The sequence below is a fragment of the Simochromis diagramma genome, unplaced genomic scaffold (assembly GCF_900408965.1).
Source record: "Simochromis diagramma unplaced genomic scaffold, fSimDia1.1 OVJJ01000085.1, whole genome shotgun sequence".
Lineage (NCBI taxonomy): Eukaryota > Metazoa > Chordata > Actinopteri > Cichliformes > Cichlidae > Simochromis > Simochromis diagramma.
In genome coordinates, this window is record NW_024387315.1 from 328,062 (window position 1) to 341,094 (window position 13,033).

Consider the following 13,033-nt stretch of genomic DNA (forward strand, 5'->3'; position numbering starts at 1 on the left):
TATAAGTCTATCTATATTTAACCCCCCCTCACCATGCGAGCTTTCTTTATCCTTCAAGCTTGGCCCCTGGGAACTTGAGGAGGACTGTGCTCTTCTGGACAGAGATCTCTGATGTTGTTCCTGGAATTTGCTGGTCGGGAGTCACTACACCTTTCCCCCCAAGGCCAAATAGACTTGATTAACACCAGTATGCTAAAAGAGATTAAAGAAGTCCTTGTGTGTTTAAACAGGGGGGTCTTCGTTTTGTCCTTTGATTCCAACATTAGCAGCATTTTGTCAACATGCTCTTCTATTAAGAGACTGTTACTCTTTCACTTTTTGCACTCATATCATCTTAAGTAACATCTAATCCTTTTGGCATATGTTAATATAAAGAAGTGCAATTTCATCAGTATGTTTCACATTATAAAGAAATGATACTCTTCCCTAACCATCACTGGGTTATAATATGTAATTTTATGTATAACACTGAAAAGGGGTCTTTTCGGTTTCGTTTTATTATTTACTTTTGTGTATGACAAGCTACAAGTTTTCTCTGTCGGTAGCAAGCTCCCCCCACCCCGGGCTTCATAAAGTTGAGGTAACTTCATTAGAAGAGTGGCTGGAGAGAAACACTTTCCTAAATGACCTCAGTGACTCCCTGGCCAGCTACTCTGGTTTGTACCACACCAAAGTAAAAACCCAGTGGTGCAGTTAAAATGAAAGAAAAGCAACTAACTTCCTGAAAAACAGTGTAGTCGTGTATTCTGTGCATGACTTACTCTACACTGTAACATGTTAGTACTCGATTATGATTACTATTACTATTACTAGGCAGTTTTCGTACCCATGAAGCTAAGCTGGTGTACTGTATGTTATCAATCTGAGTGTCTTAAAGTCAAATTCCCGACAGTTCCGGGGACTAAATTCTACTGAAGTGTGTCTGAGGAAGTGTGGCACGGTTCATCCTCTTTCCTGTCGAAAAAACTGTCGTATATAAATAACTGTTATGAATTTGATAAACTGTAGCTTTATTCATTCACATACCAGACTATGAATATAGCCCCTGACACAGACGGTGTTTCAGCATGGCTTTTCCATTCGCAAACCTAACTTCGGGCTCATGTTCCAACTATCCTTTTCCCCAAGGAACTTGAACGCAACGCTACAACAGAAGGGCGAGCTGTGCGCATGCTCGCAGGTTTTACGTTATTAGAAGCCTATACAGAAGCGTGTACCTATTCGTTAATGGGGAGTCGTCATCTAGTTAGGTAGATATCGAAGTGGTTTTGTGGCACGTCTGTGTCCGCGTTTGCTGGATAGAGACCTGCGGCATTCATGTACTGACAGATATTTAAGTTACCGTAAAGCTGTTTGCGTGTCGCTGGAAGAAGGGACGATGTCGGCAAATAAAACAAAGAAGGTCAAAATGGCTACTAAATCTTGTCCTGAATGCGACCAACAGGTAAGAAAATACATCTTTAATTTTTAGGGCTGTGTTACTGATTGCGTTTCGTTTTATTGATACCAATCATGGCAGCCTACGGTAGTTTCCAGCTCTAGAGACGGAAACGGGGTTCAGTGCGAGCCCCGGTGATCACGATGTTTCTCAAACGGCTCAGCTGGTAGATGTTGATTTTCCGTTCGGCAGAGAGAGCATCGGCATCTATGTCCGTCTTCGCGGTTGTGGCTTTGTGACTTTGTATGTATAAAACAGACGGACATATGATCACATATTTGCGTTAGTAATGTAAGGGACTGGTTCAAAAGTTCAGTAAATGAGTTGGGCTATAGTAGCGCATTTTCATTACCGTACCTCAGTTACTTGTGATCTTCACTGAGCATTTCGATTGGTTAAAGATAAAAATAAAAAAAACCAGCCCTTTGGCTTTGTGAGCATCTCTTCCTGGAACTACGGTAATGGTGCTGGATCACAATGGACTCTTCAAATTAAAGCCAACAGTGGGTAGACTGCAACAAGTCTACATCAGTAATGCACATGGTTAGTTACACAGTTCGACCCTGTCCTCACACTACCACCACACACAAGCATGTGTTACTGCTAGTGATGTGCGATACCACTGATTTCCTTTCCGATCCGATACCAAGTAAAATTCAGGGTGGTATCGGTGATACTGATCCGATACCGATACTCTGTACAAAAACTTAATGTTTCATTGCATTTCATAATACAATATATAATTGTATTATGTAATTGTAATAATAACATAACCATATTGCTTCATAATGATTAGAGGACATCAGACAACTTGTTTTTATTGCTTAATAATGCAGAATAATCATATAGAAATAAAAATAAAATAAAAAAACTGGCTGTTTGTGGAGGTAAAACGCGTCCACACATGACTCTGTTTGCGCTCAGCCATTGTTGTGAGTGTGCACGCCAGAGGCTGCCACACATTTATACAGCCGTATTTCACATATGACTATGAAAAGCGTAAGAGGAAGTAGTTCCTTCCAAATTAGACGATCCGAATGATATAGTTTTTTTCCACTGCGTTCATTTTAATGGAAAAACTACAAATTTACCCCAGAGTACTAAAATATCTATATTATAATATGAGAATCGATTCTAGAACATAAATTGCTGGAATCGGAAGAATCGATATTTCAGTATCGGTCCGCACACCACTAGTTACTGCGTTTCTTTCTTTTCATTAGCTGCGTCTGGCTTACTCTTCTGACCCTGTGAATAAATCCGTTGAAAATAGTTCTGCTCAGCAGTAAAACGGCTGCTGGTAAGATGTAGATGTTACACTTAGGCTATAAAAATATGAAGTGGGTGCAGTACAAATGCCAGCATTTTATCACTGTTTAATTAAATATTCCTAAAAGCAGTTGTAAACAACATGTGCATGGTTTTGCAAAATTTTAACTTTATACCAAATGCTGTTGCTATTTGTAGTTTGAAAAACTGTAGATGAGTCATTAGTTTTTCTTTCTTGTTCACTGAAAGAAATCTGTCCGTTTTGTGCTGGAAAAAGTGCATTATAGTCAGCTTCAGTGTCTGAAGCTCCTCCTCAATGGTTCATAGGAACCATACCTGTAGATACCATCCATTCACCTTTTCTGCTTCCCACAAAGACATGGCGAGTGGAATCAAAGATCTCAAATTTGGACTCATCAGACCAAAGCACAGATTTCCACTGGTCTAATGTTTATTGGCTAAAACAAATCTATTTTGCTTGTTGCTTTTCCTTGGTAGTGGTTTCTTAGCAGCTATTTGACCACAAAGGCCTGATTTGCACAGCCTCTGCTGAACAGTTTATATAGAGATGTGTCTGCTACTGGAATTATGTGTAGCATTTATCTGGGCTCTAATCTGAGGTGCTGTTAACTTGTGATTTCTGATACTGGTGACTCGGATGAATTTATCCTCAGCAGTAGGGCTGCCACAAACGATTATTTTGATAGTCGACTAGTCACCGATTATTTTTGCGATTAGTCGACTAATCACATCATCATCCATTGGACGTAAAACTACAGCTTATTGCACCAGCAGCATCTGCTCTTATATAACTATCATTAGCTTACAGCTTTAAGTGTGTAAGGTATGTGCTAACTAACAATAAAGACAAGATGATAGTTTATTACATTTTAATGAAATCTGCAGATTGTTTCGGTGAAGTTTAATAAACTCCTTGCTATCTAAAATATAACAGGACACCGGAGTAAATTCTCGAGCATCTCACACATCTGATGATCAGCTGTCTGCTTGACGTTTACTCAGCTGTGTAAAAACTATAACTTTAATCTCAGCCAAACCGATTTACTCAGGAACAAATAAAATACTGAAAAAAGCCAAACAATAACATTTTAAGTTCTCTAAGTGACTCATATATCATGTTTAACCTGAGTAGCGAAAGACTGCGGTGGGTTTGAAAACGATCTGCCGGGAGTCCGGTGTTCTCACGGCTCTAGTGAGCCTAGCTCCCGGCTAGCTATCGAGCTAGTGGGTAACAGACGTCTCCGAAAACGTCGGAGCGCTTTTGAAAATATGCGGTGTCTTGATAAACTGAGCAGATATTTGAGGTTTACACAGCTACATTCTCGCCTGAAAATATGTTAAACGTTTATTTTGTGACCCAGAAAGAATAATAAGAGTAACATTAAAACTAACTAGCTGCCGCCATTGTTGGAAACTGAGCTGGGCTGCGCTATGAATTCTGGGACACAGCTTCTTCTTCTTCGGGGTTTAACGGCAGCTGGCATCCTTGTACATGCAGTGCTGCCATCTTCTGTTTCAGTCCGTTATTACACTCTTAAATCCTGCTACTTATTCCTGCGTCTTTTGTGATCTTACAAAGCTTCAAACGACGCGTCGACAATTTTGATAGTCGACGTAATCGTGACTAGTCGACTAATCGTGGCAGCCCTACTCAGCAGCAGAGGTGACTTATGTGATCCAGTTTCATCATAGCACTTGATGGTTTTTGCGACTGCACTCGTTGACACATTCAAAGTTTTAGCAATTTTCCAGACTGACTGACCTTCAGTTCATAAAGTAATGATTGACTGTTTTTCCTCTTTACTTAGCTGATTGTTTTTTTGCCATTACATGAACACTGACAAGACACACCTGTAATGTGAAAACCATTTCAGGTGACTACATCATGAAGCTCATTGAGAGAAGGCCAAGAGTGTACAAAGCAATAATCAAAGCAAAGGGAGGCTATTATTATTAGAGTTTCAAGATGGCGCCAGTGTGTGTGGCTCGCCGTCTGGCTCTTCCTCTGTTGTGTTTGCTTATGTTGTTTTTTATTGCTAGAGTCAACTCTCTTTTAATGTACAATCGCCAAAAACTGTTGGACCTCCGACTAGTTGCCAGTGATCTTACCAATGCAACTTATAATGGACATAAGGCGTTACCTCCATTCCTGTCTGGGATACCAGCTAACCTTTGTCGGACCCTGGCCCCAACCTCACGGCAAAAGCGTTTCAGACGCCGGGGCAAATGTAGCGGTCTACTCGTGAAACTTAAGGCGTACTTGGCGCGCTCTTCCCCGGCTCTTTGGAACGAACGTGGATCTGTACCTTGTCATGCCTTTTCTCCGCGCTCTCTGGAGCCCATCGATGCCTGGCTGGTGCCCGTTGTTGGCTCGGATCAGATGTCCCAGCCACGAAAGATTTTCCCTCATCTTTGTCGGCGTGGTGCGAACCTACAGAACTTGCGGCCGCTGCGTCGGGTCTCGCTGTCAGCCACGAACACGCTGACCTCCACCAGGTTTGGATTGGTGAACACTAGATCGCTGAGTAATAAAACTTTTATTTTAAGGGATTTATTTATGACCCAAGGACTGGATTTCCTCTGTATAACTGAGACATGGTTGAGGGCCGGTGAGTCCAGCGCTTTCACAGATCTCTTACCTGATGACTGCTGCTTTTTAAACTCTCCTCGAATATCAGGCAGAGGAGGAGGACTAGCGGCTGTTTTTAAGAAGCAGTATAAATGTAAACCACTGCCCTTATCAACATCACCTAGTAGCTTTGAACTGAGCATGTTTGAGCTGGGTCGCTCTCACACAGTGCTCTGTGCTGTGGTTTACAGACCCCCAAAATACAATAAGAACTTCTTAAATGACTTTTCTGATCTGTTGGCTGAAATTATGCCAAAATATGATCATGTCCTTATTATTGGGGACTTCAATATTCATGTGTGCTGCCCTGACAAGCCAATGGCAAAGGACTTTTTAAATCTTATTGACTCTTTTGATCTTGTGCAACCTGTGTCTGTGCCTACACAAAAATATGGGCACACGTTGGATCTTGTTTTAACTCATAATTTACCTGTCTCTAACTTAGAGGTTAGTGATGTTGTATGATCAGACCATAGGCCCGTCCTGTTTGAGGTTTTCCTTCCTTTTACCAAAGTTAATCTTCCTCCTGTTGCTGCTAGGAGCTGTCGTATTTTTAACCCTTCCTCTGCTGGACAGTTCTCTATTGTTTTTAATCAGAACGGCGGCCTTCCTGATTTCATATGCAATGATACAGAAGAGCTGAGTACGTGGTTTTACTCTGTCTGCCAAACTGCTTTAGATTCAGTGGCCCCCTTTAAGCTTAGGCAAGTAAAAGCCAAATCTGAACCCTGGCTGAATGAAGACACCCGGGCTGCCAGAAGAAAGTGTAGGAGAGCTGAACGTAAATGGAAGAAGGATCAACTTCAGGTGTCATACCAAATGTTACAAGATTACTGGAATTCTTACCAGAAAACTGTAAAAGATGCTAAGAGGAAACATTTTGCTGCTATTATTCAGGCAAATTGTCGTAAGCCTCATGTCTTATTTAAGACTATTGACATGGTCCTTCACGCTCCACAGACTGCTGGTGTCGAGTCCTCTCAGGAAATTTGTGAAAACTTCCTACACTTTTTTATTGATAAAGTGCTATCTGTCAAAGCGCAGACTTCCCAGTCCGTTCTCGACCCTTCTACCCCTGTCCCTTGCTCTGCTGTCTTTGACAGGTTCGAGCCAGTTTCCTTGCTCTGCCTGCAGGAGTTGGTTGCTCACATGAAGCCCTCAGGTTCCCCTCATGATGCTCTCCCTCCTCGATTTTTCAAAGAGGTTTTTCTCACTATAGCATCAGCTGTACAATCCATTGTAAATAGTAGTCTGTCCTCTGGTGTTGTACCTGTCAATCTCAAACATGCAGTGATTCAGCCTCTACTCAAGAAACCTGCTCTTGATCCTGATATTATTGCGAATTACAGACCTATTTCCAAACTGCCTTTTATCTCAAAGATTCTTGAAAAGGTAGTTTACAAGCAATTAATGTCCTTCCTAGAAGAACACGGTATTTTAGAAGTTTTCCAATCTGGTTTTAAAGCTTTACATAGTACCGAATCTGCCCTTTTAAGAGTTTTTAATGATGTGTTTTTGGCAAATGACTCAGGTGACTGTGTTATTATTGTGCTGTTAGATTTAACTGCTGCTTTTGATACAGTGGATCATAATATTTTAATTTCCCGTTTAGAGCAGTTGGTGGGTATGCGGAGTACCGCACTGCAGTGGTTCAGATCCTATTTGGCAGAGCAAACTTTCTCTGTGAAACTCGGGGAGTTTGTATCCTCTGCTGCTTCTCTTCAATGTGGGGTCCCACAGGGTTCAGTTTTAGGCCCGCTTCTTTTCTCTCTATATCTCCGACCCCTTGGGTCTATTTTCAGGAAACATGGGATTTCTTTCCACTGCTACGCCGATGACTCCCAGATTTATTTCCCACTTAAAAAGATAAATGGCTTCTCAGTAGACCCGCTGCTCAGATGCCTTGATGAAATAAGGGCCTGGATGGCTTTGAACTTTTTACATTTTAATGAACAGAAAACAGAAGTGATGGTTTTTGGTGGCGCTTCTGAGGCCACTATTATAGATCTTGGTTCACTGGCACAGTATGTTAAACCAGTCATCACTAATCTGGGAGTTAAAATAGAGGCAAATCTTAAACTTGAAAGCCAGGTCAGAGCTGTTGTAAGATCTAGCTTTTTTCATTTGAGGGAATTAGCCAAAATAAAGCCCATCTTATCGAAACAGCATTTTGGGACAGTAATCCATGCCTTTGTTACTTCTAGGCTGGATTATTGTAACGCACTTTATTGTGGGGTTAGTGATGCGTCCATTAGGCGCCTGCAGGTTGTGCAAAATGCTGCAGCTCGTCTTTTAACTGGAACAAAAAAGTCTGCGCACATTACCCCCATTTTAATTTCACTCCACTGGCTACCTGTACATTTTAGGATTGTTTTTAAAATTCTCTTATTTGCTTTTAAATCTCTTAATGGCCTGGCCCCCCCCCCTACCTCTCGGAGCTACTACAACCATATACACCTGCCCGTTCCCTTAGGTCCGCCAATCAGCAGCTCCTTAAGGTACCAAAAACTAAGTATAAATTTAAAGGTGATCGTGCTTTTGCTGTAGCTGCTCCAAAGTCGTGGAATGATCTGCCCTTGCATGTTAGGCAGGCCTCTTCTCTCCCTGAATTTAAAAGTCTTCTTAGAACATATTTATTCGCTGAAGCCTTTGGCATTGATTAGAGGGGTTGACTCAATTTGTTATAACATGTTTCAATTTATTTTAGTTTTTTAGTTATTTATTTTATCTTATCTCATTTTAATTTTCTTTACTTATGCTATTAGCATGTACAGCACTTTGTGAACTCTGGTTTTATGTTAAAGTGCTTTATAAATAAAGGTGGTATGGTATTAAGAATCTAAAATGTAAAACATGTTTTGTGTCATTTCACACACATTTGTTTACTACATAATTCCATATGTGTTCATTCATAGTTTTCATGCCTTCAGTGAGATTGTAAAATGTAAATAGTCATGAAACTGGAGAAAAAACATTAAATGAAAAGGTATGTCCAAAAACTTTGACTAGTAGAATATGAAGGCAGATCCAAAGTGAGCCAACATCTCTACTGTTGGTGTGTGAATTACAATGTTGCTCTCCAGTTGTGCTGAAAGAAACTACAACTTTCTCATGAAAACTCTTGCCAGACTGTACATTTAATGTGCAAATAGAGCTTCACCAGCACAGTGCATTAAGGGACTGTCGTTCATGCAAATGCAAGCTGGTGATGGAATATGAAGAGATGGCCAAAACCAAAAGTAAAGTTGTCGACATTAAAAACTCATGTTGGTGAGCTGCTGTATTGTAAAAGACGCAACGGCCCATGTAACTGGGATGGAAGCAGCACAAAGGGGCTGAGCTCACAGGCTTTTGGTGTCTGCTAGAGGAAGGAAAAACATCACCTTCAACAACATTTTGGTAAATATGTTGGTGTGATCACAGCATCATCTTACTGGGAGGTTATAATTATAACGGTCAAAGGAGCTTGCAAAGGATGACTGAGAACCTTCACAGACATAATTATAACGCATTCACATGTTGTAGTTGCATGTCATAGGGCTGTTGCTATGGTAGATAACATAAAGGTAGTCTGTTGGCCTCAATTTAACAACAGACGTTCTCTGCAGACAGTGTCAAAAACATGTGAGTCTTAAACCTGCCTTCTCCTCTAACGCCATCAGATGGTTGCAAAAGGACTTTCGGTCCCATCAGATTGTATGGGAAATTACTTTTTGACTTTTCCTCTGTAAACACTGCTAAGTTCATGGACTCAGTCACAGGTTTTGGGTGATACTGAATAAAAGTTTATTTCAGAATACTGTGTTTACTGAGACTAAAAGCGAAAGCTAAGAAGTGAAATTGAAAAATCAGCTATTTGACCTGTTGCACCTTTCAATCGGGATGGGGTTGTTTGCGGCACACGACTACTTCCTTTCAAATAAACACTGAAGGCTGTTTCACCTTTTTAAATAATTTGGGTAGTCAGCAGACATTTAGAGATGTAAGTCTATTAGGGGTGGGTGATATAAACGATATACGATAGAAACTATATAAATTTGGCCAACGATAGAGATTTTGACTATATCGCTCTATCGCGATAGCGCATGTTGATGATGTCATCAAGCTGCGCCTGTTTTGGTCGAAAGCATCGCAGTGGCTAAAACCATTATCATCTGCAAATTATGGCGGGCGACAGTCACAGCAAAGAGATGAAGCACTTCTGAAATATGGGGAAAGCCAAAAACTGCGCTTCCTCCACTTCCGTAACATTGATTCATTAATGTTGAATTCTCTCACAGCTGCTCTATTCCCATGTTGTTGCAGTATATTAATAACTAACCTCGTATTGTGGATGAATGATCTCAGTTGTTCTCCTGACTGAAGTTTGGCCCGTGTACAGCATCCTGCTATGCGATTGCATTTGTCCCTGACCACCAGAATCCCTCACGTTAACTTTTATCGAGTGGAAAAAAAGTTGGCTTCATCCTCCAGCTTCACTGTGCTAATGTTATGCTAACATAGCTGTGTCGCTAGCAATCACGTAGCACAACATTATATACCAGCTAGTCCAACTTCAGTAACCCTGCAAACGCCACTGCTGTTTAGTTTTCTGTCTTCATTTATGTTGGAAGTGGCAGCAGAGCTGTACGTTTGAATTAGTTTCAGAAATCTCTCAGTCAGAACATGCTATGAAATGTTTAGGTGGAAACTAGCGAGCTAACTTCCTGCTAACTTCTAACTCTGTTAAATTTAATAAATCCTGTTTTCATGGATGCCTGGATGTTAAACTTAATTGTTACACCTGGTAAAGCAGCAACGCTGATGATTTTATTAAAGATGAAAGAATTTAGACAGTTTTTAACTCTGTGTTTGTTTGACTTTGGGACCTGAATTGGACGGAGTTTTGGACCCAGATTACTCCGCGAAGCTCCTCCCTACGGCAGCCGTAATGCTCTGACGATCCATCAAGCAGTGCGGCTTACCAAAGTTGTACTAAAACATTTTTTACAGATTTCTGCAGCCAAAATCTGTTCGAGGTCAGTAAGCCCAACCAGAATTCATACATAAGGCACACTCGATTTTTGAGAATATTAAAGGATTTTAAGTGTGCCTTATAGTGTGGAAAATACGTTATACAGAAGAAAAGAATATATCGCGATATATATCGTTACCGCACGTGCTTCAAATTATATCGCGATATGAATTTTAGGTCATATCGCCCAGCCCTAAAGTCTATTATATCAAAATTTGGTCACTGTAGTCCAAACTAAGAAAATTCAAAACAACGTTTCCACATACTCATTCAAACTGTACTTTTTCTACTCATATTAATATGGAGCATGAACATTTTTCTTGTAAAACAAAGGGGGGCCTAGCAAAAAAAGTTTGGGAACCGCTGACCTAACCCCACTAACTGCATGTCTTTGGACTGTGGGGGGAAGCTGAGAGAATCCACACAAACATGAAGCGAACATGCAAACGCCACACAGAAAGGCCCCGATCAGATGGAGAAGTCAAAGTCCATCTCGATGTTACTGTTGCTTCTCACTGTGAAGCAATAGTAATCAGTGCGGCACCGTGCTGTTCATCTAAATGATATTAAATAAACAAAGAAACTCAGCCTGAAAATAATTGAAATTTTGACAAATTGCATGCAGTTTTTTTTCTTTAAATTGTAATTGTGAATAGTTTGTTGGTTAAAAGGCAATAATAACAATAATCCATCCATCCATTTATATAATAGTAATATAATAATTTATTTTTATTATTGTTGTAGTAGTAGTTTGTCATTTGATTATTATTATTATTATTAGTATTCATTTTAAAGACTTGTTTAAATTCCTTAAAAATCAGTGCTTTGTTCGTACACATTGGTCAGGGGGACTTCTACACTTGTTTGTAGAGCACAAACCACTTCATGACTAAAAATATTGATAAATCACTATAGCTGCTGCTGTATAAAATGTTTATACTGGACTGGTTCTTACACAATAAAACATAGCCTTTATCCACTGAGCACTCAAACATACAACTTGCATCATTCACATCTATTCATGCGCCTCAGCTGTCGTGCCGTAATCCTTTGAGAGAGAAGAGTCTTATCTTTTGGTAACCCTTCCAAACAAGTCATACTTGTTCAGTCTGTTTCTAACTGTACTGTCATGAACTCATGAACCTCTAACATGCTAAGTGAGATCTACACTGTCCAGTGAAAAACATTGACATCAGTGAAACTTAAGTGGACCCTAGTGGGCTTGCAGATGTAGAAAATACAATCAAACCTTTGGCTAAAGTCTTCTGCAAGTAATGAGTCATAGTGCGCAATGGTTATGATCCATTTAGTGCTAAAAAGGGCATGATTTAGTGGATATCTTCATTCACTCAATTGAAGTTTATCAACTCATGTCATTTATTTGGAATAAACCTGCCCTGTGTTAGCTTTGATCCTTGAGATATGTGTCAGACATGGAGACCTCTAAGAGTGTGTCAGATTGTCTGCTGCAGGCTTTGTGCAGCTAAAACAGGAATCCATCTTGTGGAAATGATGTAGTGATGTTTTAACAGTAATGTTTCTTATTTCTCACTCTTTCTAGATTCCAGTGGCGTGCAAGTCCTGCCCATGTGGTTATGTGTTTATTAGCAGGAAACTCCTTAATGCAAAGTTAAATGAGCGCTCTTCCCCAGCCATAGCAGGTAAGTTGGTAGTTGGTGAGTTGAAGATAAACCTACAGCCAATTGGAACCACCAGTTATTCCAATATGCATGTTTTTGGATTGCACAAAGAAGCTAAAGAACAAGTAGTGCTGTAGGTTAAAGAAAAATGTGAAAAAATAAAGTGACATGATTTGCATGGTGCTGGATTTTCGCTGCTCTTTGATTTAAAGACCAGTCTGACCCAAACTGCATTTGTGTGTATATATATATATATATATATATATATATATATATATATATATATATATATATATATATATATATATATATACATATCAGAATCAGAAAGGGTTTTATTGCCAAATGTTGAGCAGGTTTACAACATTAGGAAATTGCTGCGGTACTTAGTGCAAAAACATACTGTCATATAACACTTAAATAGACATAAAAATAAGAATTAAAAGTGCTAAGTAGATATATACATGAGTGCAGGTGGTGATCAGTGCCAAACATGGAATGATGCAGTGAACACAGCGTAGGGTCATGTGTTAGTGGTGGGAACAGTCATACGGTTATTGTTCATGTGTCCAACAGCAGAGGGGAAGAAACTGTTCTTATGGCGAGAGGTTCTGGTGCAAATGGACCGGAGCCTCCTGCCTGAGGGGAGCAGGTCAAACAGACTGTGTCCAGGGTGAGAAGGGTCAGCTGAGATCCGAGCTGCACGCCGCAGTGTCCTGGAGGTGTACAGGTCCTGCAGAGATGGGAGTCTACAGCCAATCACCTTCTCAGCAGAGCGCACAACACGCTGCAGTCTCTGTTTGTCCCTGATAGTGGCTCCAGCGTACCACACGGTGATGGAGGAGGTGAGGATGGACTCGATGATTGCAGTGTAGAATTGCATCATCGTCCGTGTTGGCAGGTTGAATTTCTTCAGCTGCCTCAGGAAGTACATCCTCTGCTGGGCTTTCTTTATGACGGAGGTGACGGAGGCTCCCACTTCAGGTCCTGGGTGATGGTGGTACCCAGGAAGCGGAATGAGT

The 13,033-nt window shown here is 40.5% G+C and overlaps 1 protein-coding gene across 1 annotated transcript in view; it reads left to right on the forward strand.

The window, feature by feature from the left end:
• Nucleotides 1–350: 350 nt before the first annotated feature.
• cunh16orf87 (chromosome unknown C16orf87 homolog) overlaps nucleotides 351–13,033 on the forward strand; it is a 31,167-nt gene continuing 18,484 nt past the window's right edge. The window contains exons 1-2 of the mRNA XM_040005136.1: nucleotides 351–1,444; nucleotides 11,933–12,032. Coding sequence (XP_039861070.1) covers nucleotides 1,379–1,444; nucleotides 11,933–12,032 — 166 coding nt within the window. The 5' untranslated portion in view covers nucleotides 351–1,378. The remainder of the gene's footprint in view (nucleotides 1,445–11,932; nucleotides 12,033–13,033) is intronic.